Source organism: Brachycentrus maculatus, unplaced genomic scaffold (assembly GCF_059751285.1).
Source record: "Brachycentrus maculatus isolate JH-2025_06_01 unplaced genomic scaffold, ASM5975128v1 h1tg000509l, whole genome shotgun sequence".
NCBI lineage: Eukaryota > Metazoa > Arthropoda > Insecta > Trichoptera > Brachycentridae > Brachycentrus > Brachycentrus maculatus.
In genome coordinates, this window is record NW_028281255.1 from 56835 (window position 1) to 75027 (window position 18193).

At 32.9% G+C, this 18193-nt stretch overlaps 1 protein-coding gene across 1 annotated transcript in view; it reads left to right on the plus strand.

Annotated features, from left to right (window-relative positions):
- Window positions 1-14532: 14532 nt before the first annotated feature.
- Window positions 14533-18193, plus strand: part of LOC148301874 (uncharacterized) — a 31527-nt gene continuing 27866 nt past the window's right edge. The window contains exon 1 of the mRNA XM_088272559.1: window positions 14533-18188. Coding sequence (XP_088128685.1) covers window positions 14648-18188 — 3541 coding nt within the window. The 5' untranslated portion in view covers window positions 14533-14647. The remainder of the gene's footprint in view (window positions 18189-18193) is intronic.

Consider the following 18193-nt stretch of genomic DNA (forward strand, 5'->3'; position numbering starts at 1 on the left):
ATCTCACCAATAGATGTCTCTAGTAAAGTTCTAGTGATTCAAGAACAAGGTTTCTAAATTGTTTCATATATATGGAACTTCCAAGAATTTGAATAGTGTGGTTATCAATAATGTGTAGAATTGGTGAATGTTACACGTGTGTAAAGTGATCACTTAAACCAGCCTATGACGGTGGACATGGTAGTTGTCCATGTATTACATAAATCCCATACAAAAGATATAAGTTTTGAAGCCTTTTCCTATTTTACACAATATATTCCAGCACTTGTATCCGCTTGCTTGTCGATTTCCCAAACCCTTGACACGTTTTTTACAAGTACATATCTTTTCCAATATTGGTTAGTCTTTTTGAAGTGCTGATGTTGGGTTACATAATATGAAAAGATATTTATCATATTATGAAAAGAACGTCTAAAAACGAGTCTTAAAAGTAAAATATTACGGTACAAAATATTTTTTCATATGATAAAAATACAAAATTAAAAAATATATATCAATTTGGGCTATTAAGGCCCAGTTGAATCGAAATCGCAGAGGAAGACCGAGAAAAACATGGCACGATCAGGTATGCCAAATACTTGAAAGTGGTCAGGTTAGGAGTCGTAACAATCGGCGGGTATGTATGAGGAGATGCACGAACGTGGAAGAGGCGAAGAATGTTTCCAAAGACAGAGTGGTTTGGAGTTCGATTCTCTCTGCCTACCCCTGCGGAGATGGTTAGTTAGTTGAATCGAAAACTTTTTTTTTAAAACCTGGTAATATTTGACGTATGTTTTTCATTTATAAAAGCATTTTTGTCTTAAAAATACAAGTTTTTCTTAGAAATAAATACGTAGTCACATATCTTCGAAACACGTGTGACAATACATTTGAAGAAATATTGGTATTTCCCAAGTAAAATTAAATGAAAAATAAACAAAATACATATCGGTTTTTCAATGGATTTTGAAATTCCCTCATTTACTAGACGATAATATATTAATAGTAGGGCGTATAATAGGCCGAGTGTTGTGACAATGGTGCACTACGTGGGCGGATCCAGTGGCGCGCCGGGCCGCCTTGCGCGTGCGCAGCCCGCCATTCACCGCCGCTCGATCGAGCTGCGATCTCCGGGCTCGCCTACACAGTCACACATGCTGACTATGGTCACTGCTTACTGGTTACTGGTTACTGCTTACTGCTTACTGCCTACACACGCCGCGTAGTGACTGTGGCATGCTACCCGCGAGGGGGCGTGACGCCTATCTACGTCACAGCCGTGGAGAGTCAACAACTGGCCCGACGGGGTGTCTTGCTTTTTTGTTGTTGTTTAGTTTAAATTATTTTGCATTTCATAATATATCATTATTACAAATACAAAAAAAATATAAAATATTGTAAAATAAAGATCCCACAAAGGCATGGCCTGAGTGTGGGTATACATTTTATTTTAGGTAATAATAAAGGTCACTGGTCACATATAATCGATATTATCAGAAATAAAATTAGATTAAAATTTCTAATATAAACTACAAATATTTGATTCTAACAGAAAACAAAAAGTAAAGTTGAAAATGAAAAAAAGTTGGCTTAGTGAGTGGTTTTGCCTAGAATTTTCACTCATGAATTACCATACATGAAATTATAGTAACTTTAATGCCCAATATACGATAAATCGCAAATTAATTTTCGTAAAACCCAGGTAACATTTGACGTGATTAAAATTTTGCTTAGGTCCCATACATTGAGAATTATTTTAATATTTTTAAACTCCTTACCTTTCAATAATTCTTTTGTTTTCAAAAAAATATACTTATTTTGAAAAAAAAATTTTTTTCAATACAAAAAGATATTTTAAGCAAAACTCAATAAAGATATGTTAAGCTAAACTCAGGTAACCTTTGACGTCATTAATATTTTTTTTCTTAAAACGCCTCCTTTGTTATGAAAAAATAAGTTTTTCTCAGAAGTAAATAAATGGTTTTGAATACCTAGACCTTCATATTCTTCTTCGTCTATGTTGAGATGTCAATATAAATAACTCCTTAATGGAAAAAAACAAATATTCGGATACACATGAAATATCGTTATTTAAATCGTTAAAAATAATAAAAAATGTATTAAAAAAGAACTCCACCGGCAAGACACACAAGGTGGCTTGGTGGGTCTCTGCAAAACTTTGTTTTAAATATGTTTAAAATTGTGATTTAAATAAATGTAAACAATTTATGGTATTGAATAAAATAAAATAAAAATAACTGGTAAAATTATAAGTTTGATAATAATTGAGAATCAATCATATGTATCTCCTAGTATGTAATATATTTTGGGAACAATCTTACACACATTTCATAAAGATCTCTGCTAAATAAAACTAACGTACTCGACTCTACTGTAGATGGTACAGAGAAAACACAAATGTCAATTGAAGGATAAATACAACTTCCGAAAATTGTAGTAGTATCGTTGTCAATCATGGGTAGAATAGTGAATTTTAGACGTGTATTACCTAAACCAGCCTATGACAGGCCGTAAGCCCTGTAAATACATAGACTTTCATATACTTCTTTATATACATTGTTTTATATATAATAATAATAATAAAACCTTTATCCACACCCCAATGGTGCATAGGACACTGAGTCATATAAACGCAGTGCTATCTTGATCGTTTACGCATGAAGGAAAGGTGATCAGCCCTCCGCTTCAGGTACCAGTCCAAGGTAATATTGAATAAATAAAACAGTGAAAAAATCACTCATATTTATTTTACCTCCCTTGGGAATCGAACCCGGGACCTACAGAACGGTAGCCGAGGGTGCTGACCATTACACTACGGAGGCGGACAAATATTTGTTTTATAAATAAAATAAAATAAACTCCTTGTCAATCGCTATACGAAAAAAAAATTTAAATTAAATATAACTCAGTTTAACTAAGGTTACGAAAATCAGATTTGTTTACAAACATTTTGACCCACTCAAAATATTGTAAACATAAACAATAATGTTTTTGGTTATAAAAAGGTTTGAGTTTCGAGATTTCCCAACAGAGAAACCGACCATTAATTAACCATACTACCCTTGATAACGATATGAAACTACTTATTTAATAACACCCCTACCAAAGTAAGTCACGTGTTTTACAACAGCTGTGTCGTACAGCTGTTTAGGGGTTGTCACACTCTGGTGCAAAAACAAGTTGCATTTAAATAAAAAAAAGCTTTATCACGGGGTCAATCGCCCCACAGATAACTAATAATTTGGAAATTTATGCATTCAAATAAGGCTATTTAAATTTTTGTAACGCATGCATACAGATACGAATATGATTTTTCGTTCCTTAAATACTAAATTTTACAACATTTTAAGTGTGTCCAAATACTTGTTAACAAAATGTGGATTATCTCCAATTACAGGAGTTATTTTCATATTTTTTTTTGACATCTCATCAAAGATGAAGAAGAATATGGGAGTCTGGCATTTACGGGGCTGACGACCGTCGTAGGCTGGTTTAAGTGATCAATTTACACACGTGTAACATTCACCAATTCTACTGCCGATAAATTCACTATTTGTAAATGTCCAGACTTTCATATTCTTTTTCATCTTTAATGAGATGTCAAAAAATAATAAACTAAATTTTATTTTATTTGATCGATTAATGCTATTTAGATTTTTGTAGAGCATTTATTTAGATTTGAATACGATTTTTATTTCCTTAATTCAATTTAATTTATTACTTTAATTTTTTTTCGCAGATACAATGTTTTAGAATTTAGTACATAAACCCTGATGATGACAAGGTTCTTTTGGATAAAGTGTACCAATAAAAAAGTGGTTAAGACCAAGTTGTTTCATTTTATAAAGTTGAATTTATTTAAATAGAAATATGGGCATTAAGAATTTTATTATATAATATATGTAGGTACTTAGATATGAATATGATTTTTATTTCCTTAAATGAACTAAATTTTATTGTTATAATTCAAATATTGCTATTTATGTTTTTGCAATGGGTTTAGCTAGATTTAAATATGATTTGAATTTCTTTAATTTTATTTAATTTAATTAAAATATTGCTACTTAGATTTGAATGTGATATTTTCCCTTAATTTTATTAAGATATTGCTACTTAGATTTGAATGTGATATTTTCCCTTAATTTTATTAAAATATTGTTTTTTAGATTTTTGCAATACAATTCGAATACGACTATTAACACTTTTATACCTGGATACACTCGTAAATACGATTTTTATTTCCCTAAATGGCCAAGATTTTATTTTACTGAATCATGGCTATTAAATTTTTTACAATACTTGTTTGTACATATGTTTTTTGGCAGAGCATAAAGAATATGTTTGAACATTTTCACATTTTCATAAAGTACGTATTCTCTTTCAAAAAAACGTAGGTCCATACATTTCTCTGATTAAATTATTATATTAAACCATATCCGTTCCCTAGGTGGAGCATACGGAGTCCACAAACTATCTCCAGGCTTTTCTGTCGGCTGCCAGCTCCCTTGCATCCTCCCAAGTCAGATCCGCATCCCGAAGTTCTGACGAGAACTGCCGACGAATTGTCAGCAGTGGTCGTCCTGGGCGGCGCGAACCTGATGCCTTGTAAAAGAGGCAAGCTTGATTAAGGCTCTCAGGAGGCATGCGGAGTACATGGCCAAGCCAACTGAATCGCCTTTTCTTGACGACAGTTGTGACCAAGTTTGCTGCGTCCTACGCCTTATCTCTTAATTCCTCACAAAGTCAAACCACACGCCTAAATTCTCCGCACACCTAAAATTCTGATTAAATAGTTTTATTTATTTTTTCTGTTAATACACAGCGTAAATATTGCATTTATTTATGCACAGAGAAAAAAAACTGGTTATCGCTTCACAATTTGTATCTGTACGAGAGGGTTGGTGGTTAGAAGAAGAGAGTAGAGGGTACAAGTCAGCAGAGAGAAGTGGAGTGTGGAGTGTGCCGAAACGTCACGAAAAAGGGGAGTCCAGAAAAAAAGGGCACGTGCAGTATAGGGTGTTCAAAAGTGTAAGATAGTAAAACAGTAAAAAAATTAAAGGTGTCTCTACATGATATGAAACATGTGTGTGTCATTCTTTTCTTTTTTATGAAAGAAGATCGATAGAATTATAAAAAAAAACAGATCTAAGTAGCTTATTTTTTTAATTTATAACTCTATAGTATATACTAGTTGTTAACTTTTGTCATGTTTTTTTTATCTGTTAAAATCAAATATTTGCATATTATATTACCACTTTTAATATTTTTTATATTTTTGATGTATATATTTTGTATTCTCTCCTTTGTTATAACCTTAAATAAAATGTATACCCACACACAGGCCCGTACCTTTGTGGGATCTTTTTTCTATAAATATAATAAAATATACTATAAATATAAAATAATAATAAATAAGATGGAAGTCTGAGCATCCCAGCGCTTACAGTCTGGCATTTGGCTGGCTTAAGCGATAACTTTATACACTTATGCAACGTTCACCATTCTGCCCATTATCGAACATCCATGTTGTATTTATCCTTGAAAATTATATTTTATACAATGGTCTTAGATACCGTTGAGGTTTTTGATATGTTGGTAAATATGACTGATTGTTGCGATATCAGATGACATATTTGGAATAGGTTTATTTTCAACATTTATTTTTAAATTTTCTTACATTATAATTTTATAACATTTTGAGTGTGTCCAAATACTTGTTCCCAAAATCTGGATTATCTCCAATTACAGGAGTTATTTTCATATTATCTCACATACTAATATAAGAGTTTCTGTTTAATAAAAAGCTTCTTTACATCTCACCAATAGATGTCTCTAGTGAAGTTCTATTGATTCAAGAACAAGGTTTCTAAATTGGTTCATATATACAGAACTTCCAAGAATTTGAGTAGTGTGGTTGTCAATAATGGGTAGAATTGGTGAATGTTACACGTGTGTAAAGTGATCACTTAAACCAGCCTATGACGGTCGACGGAAAATTTTGTAAATAAATTGTCTGGTTAAATTATAAGCTTAAATAATAAAAATGAAAATGGTATTTTCTGGCGTTTCTCATGTGTGTGATTATAATCCAGGATTCGGATCTCACATACTAATATAAGAGTTTCTGTTTTCGTAAAAAGCTTCTTTACATCTCACCAATAGATGTCTCTAGTGAAGTTCTATTGATTCAAGAACAAGGTTTCTAAATTGGTTCATATATACAGAACTTCCAAGAATTTGAGTAGTGTGGTTGTCAATAATGGGTAGAATTGGTGAATGTTACACGTATGTAAAGTGATCACTTAAACCAGCCTATGACGGTCGTCAGCCCCGTAAATGCCCAGACTTCCATATTCTTCTTCATCTTTGATGAGATGTCAAAAAAATATATATATATATAAATAAATTTTGTAAACACTGAAAAACTCAGTGAGCCAAAACTCAGTGTATCAATATTAATATATAATTCCAAGTTAATGAAAATCAGATTTGTGAACAAAGATTTTGATGTACATACTTGTGAATTAAAAAATGTGTACCAATGTATTTTTTCAGTTAATCAGATGGTCATGGTTAATTGTATTATTCAGATAATGATGGTTAAAAAAAATATATTTAGAGATTTAACCGACCATTAATTGACCATATGCACCCTTCCTGAGTGGGCAAACCCCAGATTTGTAAACTAAGTTCAACACACATTTAAAAAAGATCAGAGAACACACTAAAAATATTGTATATTATATATTTTTTAAATATGTTTTTTGCAAAGTGCTGATAATCAAAAGAAAAAAAGGATTTTAAGATGCAATCAATAATTAAACAATTATTAATTAATTACTATTTGATTTTCGGAACACCGAGTAGTTTTACATCGTGTGCGTGTTTTGCACAATAGTCTTTTTATAACATTGAGTATTTTTTTTGTAAGTGCATTTCATTGTTCAGACGTGTCCTTTCTTCTATCATATGATACATATCGTATGATGTATAGGTCTACAGGGCGGTAGTCAAAAGCGCGCAGCATGACGTATTTCCTAGACGAGATGAAAATATCCGTCGAAACACGAAAAATTATCGAAACACGTGAATAAAATTTTTGAGTCTATACGGCATGACCCGATTTGCGATTTTAAAAGGAAAATAATATTAAACAGCTAATCTGGCAGTACTGGTACCAACCCTAATGTATATAAGTGAAGCATGGAGACACGAGAAAATCTTTATACGCAAGGGGATACAACGAAAACACAGAATTTAATCACCGGCTGACCCTTGGAGAGGTCACACGCCTCTTCATGACCGATTTTTAAAAAATAATGTATATTGCATCATTTTGTATTTGTTTTTTTAGAATATGCATATGTATAAAATATAAAAAAACTCCTTATTTTTCGATCCTGTAAATGCCCAGACTTCCATTTTCTTCTTCATCTATGTTAAGATGTCAATTTAAAAAAAAAAATCCCAATTGGAGATGATCCAGATTTGTAAACGAATTGGAGGGCATGTATGACTAGATGTATGGATGTGAAGGAGGCGAAGAGTTTATGTGTGTGTATAGGACAGAAGAGTGTGGCGTTCCATCCTTTCTGCCTATCCCTGCGGGGAATAGTAGAAGTAGTAGTAGTAGTAGTAGTAGTAGTAATAATAATAAGAAAATTTGGATAACTTATATAGCGCCATTTTCGTAAAATAATACCTCAAGGGCGCTAGTAGTAGTAGTATTTGGACTCATTCAAAATGTTTTAAACTAACTTTTATTCATTTTTATTTATGTATGTTGAAAAAATATTTATACCAGGAGAACATGATCGAATCGTATGAAAAACTTTTCCATCCCTTCCACTCGCCTTTTAAATTACACGAGAGTGAACGAGACGGCAATATCCGAATACCCGTGGCGAAAATGTCTAAACTAAGAGAATCCATTAATAGTAACCTACCCCGGCTAGACTTGTCTGGTCCCTGGATGGAGTTCGATGACCGATCTCTGTGCGGAGAGAGATGGGCGCATACCCCTTCGTGCGAGAGGGAGCGAGACGGGGATAGGGGTGAAGAGAAAGAGATAGCTAGTTTATGGAGTGGGATATATTGAAAAGGGATGCTTTGCGCTTGAAGGGTGGTTTGCTGAAATGGTATGATGCTATTGATAATATATCGCTCACACCTTTCAACAACGTCATATATCAAAAATCGTCAATGTTCAGTTATGCATGTTTTCGGAATGCCCAGAAAATGTACTATATCTCAGCAAAAGCGGCATATTTTTAACTTAATATTTACCTGCTACAGGGCAGTAAGTGTTATTTTTGCATTTTGAAGAAAAGGTATTGTTTTATTATATTTTAAATATACTACATCTTTTCAAATGGAGAAAAAACATTCAGGTTTTACCTAATAAGATCTGTTGCACAGTAAAAAGTTCAAGGAGTGGCTTGATATTTATTTTTAATACATTTCATTATATTCTTAAACTTTAAAAACGATCTCCTGAATAATCAAGTTTTTTGATTTATGACGTTGTTGAAAGGAGTGAGCGATGTGATACCTACATGGTGCAACTAAAGTGGTCAGTGCGTACTGCTGTTTTATTTTATTTTGTATATCAAAAGCATTGTTAACTTTGTTGTATGGTAATATAACACTATCCTTACCACTTGATGCAATTTTTAACTTACTAACTAACCAACCATAACACCGCTTTCCCGTAGGGATAGGCAGAGAGAATAGAACGCCACATCACTCTGTCTTTGTAAACGTTCTTCGCCTCTTCCACATTCATGCATCTCCTCATACACACCCGCCGAATATTTCGAATCCTAACCAGACCGCTTTCAAGTATTTGACATACCTGTGCGTGCCAAGTTTTCCTCGGTATTCCTCTGCTTCTTTTTCCACCTACATTCGCTTCATATTTTTTTAACCGTTCTTTCCTCACTCATACGTTTCACATGTCCAAGCCATCTCAACACACCTTTCTTAATTTTATCGATATTGCTTATCTCAGCCTTGCATTCTTTCCTTATTTCACCATTTACTATACCCGTTTATTATTTTGTATTTTATAATTTGTCCTGTGTGTTAGTTTTGTTTAATTTTTTATCTTTTTTTAAAACATTCTTTTTTGTGTTTTAGTCTTGTTAATTTTAATCCCATGTCCCATGTCCCAAACTGAGAAATGTAAATTATTCATCTTGAATTATATATATATATATATATATATATATATATATATATATATATATATATATATATATATATATATATATATATATATATATATATATATATATATATATATATATATATATATATATATATATATATATATATATATATATATATATATATATATATATATATATATATATATATATATATATATATATATATATATATATATATATATATAGGGTCCGCCATCTAAAGTTTTTTTTTTCAACTAGTGCTTATTTCGTGAATGGTAACACTTAGCTCATGTCTGATTTGACAGATAATTAGTTTTATCCTTCCGCTGAGCGAATATGGTTGTGTATACGCTTGAACAACGCTGGGAAATATTGCGACATTACTTTGAAAATCATGGTAATGTTGCAGAATGTGTGCGAAAATTGCGTACGGTTTTTGGAAGAAGAGAAGCACCGTCAGCTCCGTATGTTCGTTATCTTGTGAAAAAAGTGAAAGAAACTGGCATCCTCATCGATAAACCAAAGCGTGAAAAGCCAAAAACAGTGCGTACACCCGAGAATATCGATGTTGTGGCAGAAAGTGTGCGTGAAGCGCCATCAACATCAATTCACCGTCGTTCTCAACAATTGAACATTTCGGAGACATCATTGAGACGAATTTTGCATAAAGACCTTGGTATGACGCCATACAAAGTCCAATTGGTTCAGGAGTTGAAGCCAACTGACCATCCAATGCGTTTTCGCTTCGCTGAGTGGGCCTGCGATCGACTTACAGAAGATGCCGATTTTGCCAAAAAAATCATCTTTTCGGATGAAGCTCATTTTGATCTTGGCGGGTATGTAAACAAGCAAAATTGTCGTATTTGGGGCACAGAAAACCCGCACGCATACATTGAAAAGCCGGTACACCCAAAACGAGTCACTGTTTGGTGCGGATTTTGGTCCAGAGGCATAATTGGGCCATTTTTCTTTGAAAATGAGCAAGGAGTGGCCGTTACAGTCAATGGCGATCGTTATCGGGCCATGTTGAACGGATTTTTGTTCACAAAAATTGAAGAGGAGGATATTGGCAACATTTGGTTTCAACAGGACGGCGCTACGTGCCACACAGCCGAAGCTACACTCGATGTTTTGCGCCCTTTTTTCAAAAAAAAAAAGTTTGGCGGACCCTTTATATATATATATATATATATATATATATATATATATATATATATATATATATATATATACATAAATATATGTATATAACTAACTACATATCATTCAACGTTCGTTTTGTGTAATACCAAGTAGTATTGCATAAAGTAAACGATGGATGATAAGGAGAGTGTGCTGTTTTATTTATCGTAGCTTTACCAGCCCAGTTTGTCTAATAGATAATAGAAAATATATAAATTAAGCAACTAGTAAGAATATATATATTTATATATTAAACATTGAGAATTCCAGTAGTGATGATGTCTTTGAACAGTGTCCGTCGATGGTTGCTTCTCGTTGGAAGGGACAAGGTAGAATGTGAGTTAATTAAAGTCCAGGTGTAACTATTTTATTGTAAAACCTTTATACTGCAAATTGTTGTTGTATCTATCGTATGTAACGTAAATAATCTAATAATAAAAAAAAATAGCATTAACATGCAAGTATTTCGGCTCAACACAGGCCATGCCTAAAGAGCCGTTGTACATTTAGTAAAGAAAAGTATGTATCTATGAAATAAATAAATAAATAAAAATAAATTAATTAAAAACACTATATTTAAAATGTTGAATCTCACAATGCTTGTGAATCAATGATGATAATTGAGCTGAAATATTTTAATTTGAAAGCTATGAAACAACAATACAATGGAAAACATTGAAAATGCTTAGTTATAGCAGCTGTTGTGAAGCACGCTCTCCGTCATGAGCAATGCTCATACAAGATCGACCTGCCGATGGTGATGCCTGTAAGAAGAGCTACCGCTATGCTTAACAATATCACGCCGGATATTGATCTGTTCCATGTATCTAAAGGGGATATTCCGAAGCGGGATTCTTCTACATATTTAACAAGAGTCTTTTATCTAACTTTTTAATTTATGTTTTAAATATATACACCCTAAATGTTAGTTTGTTATGTATTTATTAATTATTGAATAAATCGATTTGATTTGATTGGTTCTAAAGTATTACCCTGTTTTTCTTGATCACCCTGTTTTTCTTGATCATCCTGTATACTCGTATGTATAAAATGTGTTCTGAAACTTATCAGTGCACCTATTCATAATGTTTCATTTTGCCGGATAAATTTATTAGTTTAATGATGCAGCGCATACTTGCATATTAATATGTGCAATGAAGATTACGAAATTGATATGAGAAATCATTTTCCATTATGAAAGCTCTCAAGTATTTTCTCATCCTCTACCGATTTAGAACATTAACGTCTATAATACGGCATCAAATATTTATAAAATATTTCAATCAAATCCAGGACATAAGGATGTTACTAGATAAATTCACGAAATATCCAAACCAAATTCAAGGCATAAATTTAAATATATAACACGATACTTTCAAAGATTTATTTTCAATTAGTCTGGATGTTTGTGATGTATTTTCACATTTACCTGCCCTATCCTACCTGCAGACAAGCATCTAAAATAGACGCTTTGCGGGTTTTTCCTAAAAAAAACAAACAAACAAAATATAAGAAAATAGTCCCTCTCCAAGCACAAGAGCTCAGTTTCTTTTTTGGAGAAGCTCAGCACAACTAAAAGATTGTATTAAGTAAAAATGTATAGAAATTTAATTAAATTCTTTGAAAAAATGTAATTACATTAAATAAGTAAAGCAAAAATAAAGTTTGTTACTAGATACATTCATAAAATATTCAAATCGAAATTCAGGACATAAGCGTGTTACTAGATACATTCATAGAATATTTTTAAAAAATCAGGATATATCGGCTGTCCAAATTTAAAACACAGTTAGGGACATTTTTTTTGTAGTACGCTTTTTTTGCATTTATGGACTAAGTAGACTCTACTTAGTCCAAAAATGCAAAAAAAACGTACTACAAAAAATGTCCCTTACTGTGTTTTAAATTTGGACAGCCGATATGTATGTTATTAAATTCATTCATAGATTATCAAAATCAAAATCCAGGACCTAAGTGAGTTACTAGATATATTAATTCATTTTCAAACCCTTATCCGCACCCCAATGGTGCATAGGGCACTGCATCATATAAATACAGTATTATCTTGATCGTTAACAGATGAAGGAAAAGTGATCAGCCCTCCACTTCAGGTACCGGTCATTACCAACTTGTAAAAACAACGTATTTTCCAAAAGAAAATGATGAATGAAAATATTGATTATATCGGCTGTTGTAAACACAAAACAATCTAATACAATTATTTATAGGTAGAATATGTTTTTTTTAAATTAACGTTTTACTTTGTGAAATGTTCCCTCTGAAGAAATAAAAAAAAAAATTAATAAATAAAAATAAGAAACAGCTACTACCCCCTCTTCAACCTTCAACGTCCCAAGGACCCAACTCTAAAATTCAGAATTAGCTTCACATACTGTGTTTGAAAATGATCGTTGCATTGAAACACGTGTCACAGCAGATTTTAAGAAATAGTGGTATTTACTGAGTAAAACGTTAATTAAAAATGGATAGATTTTACCACAAAGTGACTGCCGAATCAATTAATGAGAATATGTAAAATTAGATATTCCTCCTGTATGAAAATGATCCATTATAAAATGATTCTCATTTGAGTTTTATTACCCAAGCAGCCGCTTGTCAGACTGATGCTACAAGACACGAGATACGCAAAGTTCCAATGCAATTCAGTACATAAATAGATCGGCAGTAGCATTGTTAGACTGTATTTTTTTGTATTTATTTAACAACTCCGTTTTCTTAAGGAAGCCATTGCGGCAACCGCAAGGCAATAAAATAATCGAATTAAATTTATTTATGAAATTTCGAATTTATCATCACTTCTGTTATTTATTACAATATTTCGGAATTCACTTTGTGGTAAGACATGATTTAATTATAAACAAAATACTTGTTTTTTACCACTTCAGTATTATATTTATTAACGACTAATTTCAGAAACTACAGATGCTTTCATCTACATCTTAAAAGTTTATATTCAAACCCGTAAATGAAGGATCTGTAGCTTTCGAAACTAGTCGTTAAAAAATATAATACTCAAGTAAAAACAAGTGTTTTACTAATAATTTTATCATCACTTCTATGAATCAACATATATATTTCATATGGAGAGGCACAGCGAATCGAAATATAAAAGTTCTCCATATGTATAAATGATTCAAATGTATTATGTTATAAATAAAAATGTAAATACTTATATTAAATGAATAAAAAAAATATATATATATATATATATATATATATATATATATATATATATATATATATATATATATATATATATATATATATATATATATATATATATATATATATATATATATTTTGACATTTCATCAAAGATGAAGAAGAATATGGAAGTCTGGGCATTTACGGGGCTGGCGATCGCCATAGACTGGTTTAAGTGATCACTTTACACAACCAGCCTATGACGGTCGTCAGCCCCGTAAATTTCCAGATTTCCATATTCTTCTTCATCTTTGATGAGATGTCAAAAAATAAAATAAAAAATAACTCCTATAGTTGGAGTATTTGGACATACTTAAAATGTTGTCAACATATATACGAGTATGTTCCGATAATACATACATACAAAAAATAATTTAATTAGGAAAGCGAAACAGTTCCTGGAAGAAAATAATACAGAAATATTTATTAATATTTCTACAACACCTTTTATATCACCTCGTTGTCAAGGTCTTCTTCTTCTTCTTCTTCTTAGTGTAGGCCTTACCAAAAAATTCGGTCTTAATCAAAATTATACGTAACCAGAGCACACGTATGATTTGTATGTTTGAAAAAGGAAGCTAGAGTGTGTGTTGGGATAGAGTGTGGTGTTTATCCTCTCTGCCTACCCTTGGAGTGAAACGCCCTGATGATAGTAATAGTAGGTTTTGTTATTATTTTACGCTTCATCATTACGCCATTATCACGCGTTAACACAATAGAAATGTTAACTTCCACGTTGAAATATAATATGATTCTTATTGTATAAAATGTGTAGTTTTATGTGAACTAAAAGTGTATTTTATAAAGTTGCATTGTATAAAGTTTATTTAATAAATTATTTTACCACTGTCCCACGGATCAAATGGTTGGCTTTGTTCCAAACCGTGACAGTCAATCGTTCGCCTATAAAGTTTAATCTACTCGTCAAAGAATAGGTTGCCAAAAACGGTTTAGTTATCTCAGTCCACTAAGGGTAGCCCCACGGCTAGCAACTCTTACGGTCAAAGTGTAAAGCAGTACGAGTTAAGTGAAAAGTTTTCTTTTTCAAAATGAGTAAGAAGGCGAAACACCATAAACCAAAGGGACCGAAATCTCCGCCGCAAAATTCCGCATCCAAGGAAGTTCCCGTTCAAGCAGAAGAGGCTCAGATTACAATACCCGATCCTAAACCTGAACCACCAAAATCTCCAGAAGTTCAGCCAGCAACAAGTCAAGCTAGCGAAATAAAACCGATTGATATAGCTGCGCAGCCAGTGCCTTCAACTGATAACCCTGTAGTTGTCCAAACCCCTGTAAAACCCAGAAGAAATCGAGGAAATAGAAAGAAGAAACACGGTGATGGAAACACTCAAGATGAAACAGAAGAAGAACCCAAAGAAGAAGCAAATAAATCTGATATAACAACTGAAGAAAAAGTTGAAATTAAACCCGTAACTAGCCCACCACCAATTGCCGAAATTGTAGAAACAAAAGAAAACGTCCCCAAACCTGATCAAAGTAAGAAATCTAAAAACAAGAAGGGTGGTGCCAATAAGACTGAAGAAAAAATAGATAAAAGTGCTAGTGAAGCGCTAAAGAATATCGAAGAAATCAAATCTAGTGATAAAAAGTGTGACGCTGAAACGCAAGTTGACCAAAAAGCTAAGCAAAAAAATGAAAAATTAGAAGAAAAATGTGAGGTAAGTGAAAATAAGCCAAAACCTGAGGAGGTTGCTTGTAAAGTAGAGAGTCCGCCAGAGGGTAAACCAGAAAAAAATAAGCGAGGAAAAAATAAAAAAAAGGATATTCAGGAAAGTTTTGAAAGTGCTAAATTAGAAGAAAAGATAGCTCCTGAAAGTGCAGTTTCGTGTGGAAAAGTGTCTCAAACACTTGACGTAATCGGCGCTCCATCGGTAGAAAAAATAGAAGAGAAAAAAGATCCAATCGTTGCTCAATCTAAACCTGAGCCAAAATGTGAGAGCAAAAATAAAAATAAGGATAAGCAAGGATCGAATAAAAATAAACAAGCCGCCCCTGAAATTCCGGTAAAAACTGATTCCGAAAAAATATCACCAATTGTAACAGAAAGCAAAGAAAGTGATTTGACTGGAAAAGATGTTTTGAAGGTTAAGCTAACCCCCGCTGTAACTGATACGAATATTGTAGACGATATGTTTCCTTCACTTGCAACATCTATAGAAGAAACACTTCAAAAATTAATCGTATGTGAGTCTGATATGATTTTAGCAGAACAATTATATTCAAGTGAAAAGAAACCAGATGTTGAACAGACCAAGAAAACATTAACAGAAAATATCGATGAATTTAATCGCGAAAAATCTTCTGAACAATCAATCGCCGCGAAGGAAAAGGATAAAGGCAAAGAAAAACACAAAAAATCTAAAAAGTCCGATAAACATGCAGAAATTATTTGTACACCTGTTTTAGAAACTGAGAAACCGAGTGAAGTTACAGAAACCAAAAAGGGTGAGACAATAATGTGTGGTTTTACTCCGATCAAAGAAACGCCAATCGAAAAATCTACAACAGAACTTTTCCATTCACCAACAATAGAGAGTTTGGATAAAATCGACCAATGTCAATTAGATATTAATCCGAAAGACACAAAGCCTTTGATATGTTCATTAACTACGGATAAACCGACCTCACCTGGTATATCTAAAAAAGAAAGTTCTCCGGGAGTACGGGAACAGTTATTTGGATACTCCGCCGAGGAAACGGGGAAAACAAGTGGAAGCCAATGTCAATTAGATATATCTAGTTTAGGATTTAAACCAATAGATGTAAGGCGATCGCCATCTCGATCATTGTTATCAATTTCACCAAGTTCTAAAAGTCCGAGAGTATCACCAACAATAAAAGAACAGTTATTACATTCAACTACACCAGAAACTGAGGAAAATATCGAAATTTCTCCGAAAAGTAAAAATATTAAACCAAATGAACCTCAATGTCCCAATACCCTACAATTGAATCCAACAACTATTAATGTTCCAAAAGGACCATCTCCAGAAAAATGTCTTTTAGGACAACTTTCATCTCTTTCGGATATAAAACTCATGGCAACACCAGTTTTGACACCCTCTTCAGATCTGAAAAGGGAATCGTCGCCAGGAAGGCCTATCAAAGAACAGTTATTATGCAAGACAGCGTCCGAAGACAAACCAGAGATTATTAAAAACCCCGTATCAGATGATATCATTAATGCACTCTTGTCTGAAATTCCACCGTCATTTTTGAGTTGCGGAAAGTCTGACAAACCACATTCTGAAAAACATGACCAAACGAAAAAAGATAAAATTGCAGAAGTGTGTGTATTGAAGCCAACCGAAAAGGTTTCAGAGCAAAAACTTACAGATGACAAAATAACTATCGAAAAACATATTAAAACTCCTCCCGAAGAATTAAATGTAACAAAAACTGAAGAATCAAAAACTAAAACTGAAAAAAATAAACATAATAAAAATAAGTCAAAACATCATGATGAGCATAAAAATGAACCAAAAGTTATCTCAAAGATATCTGAAGAAACAGACTCTAAACCTGAACCTAAAGTTGTTGATATAGTTGAAAAGAAGGAAGATATACTTGAAGTATTTGCGATAAAAGAAGAGATAATAACACCAATAGTACCTCTAGAAGATAGTTCAAAACCCACCGAAGAAAACATAACCACTGATAGTCGTACAGATTCTCCGGTAGGTCTTCCAAAGCCTGTGAAGAGGGCAAAAGATAAGAAGAATAAACATAAGAGTCACGTTGATTCTACTGAAGGGGAGATTGCGGCAAAAGAAGCCGTTTTTACAGCTGGTGGTAATGCTCCAGAAATTAAAACCTCTGATGAAAAACTTGTCGATGAATTGAAAGACAAAAGTAGCGGAAGTGAGTGTGCTTTAGATAAACCACCTAAAAGAGACTTTAAAGATATAGTTTTTCAAGATGCTAAACAAGAAAAAAATGATCCACCAATCGAAAAACCTGCCGTTGAACCAACAGCAAACGCTTTCGAGATCCTAAAAATTCCCGAAAATCAAATAGAAAGTCAAGGAACTAGTAAAGAGGGTAATAAACCTCGGACAAAATCTCCTGCTAATCAGTCAAAAAACTTGTATGGTCCATCAAACACTCCTGCGAAATCTAGTAAATACGATTACAAAAAAGAGAAAAATAAAGACCCGCAATGCGAGATTGTCGACAACGCCTGTTCAATTATTCAAGATGACAAAATAAAGGATTTGTCTAAGGAAGCCAAAATAGTCGGAGGAGCAACAAAGAAAAACAAAACAAAACAAGAGCCCAAGGCTCATGATAAGAAAGATAGTCAGAAAATAAGGCCAAAATCTGAAGTGGCTGGATCCAGTAATGCGGGTTTCAGCGAGGATTTAGATGAAGAATTTGTGTATAAATACAGTTTCAGGACTGTCTTCATTGCCAACGCCTGCCACGTCTGCAAAGCTCAACTAAAAGATGACAGAGTTGTCTGCCGGTTTTGTCATTTAGTTAGTTACTGTACAGAAAATCATAGAGATGACGATTGGTCGCAGCATCAAACCTTGTGCTATGCGATATGCACCCTCTCTCACGTGAAAGGTTGG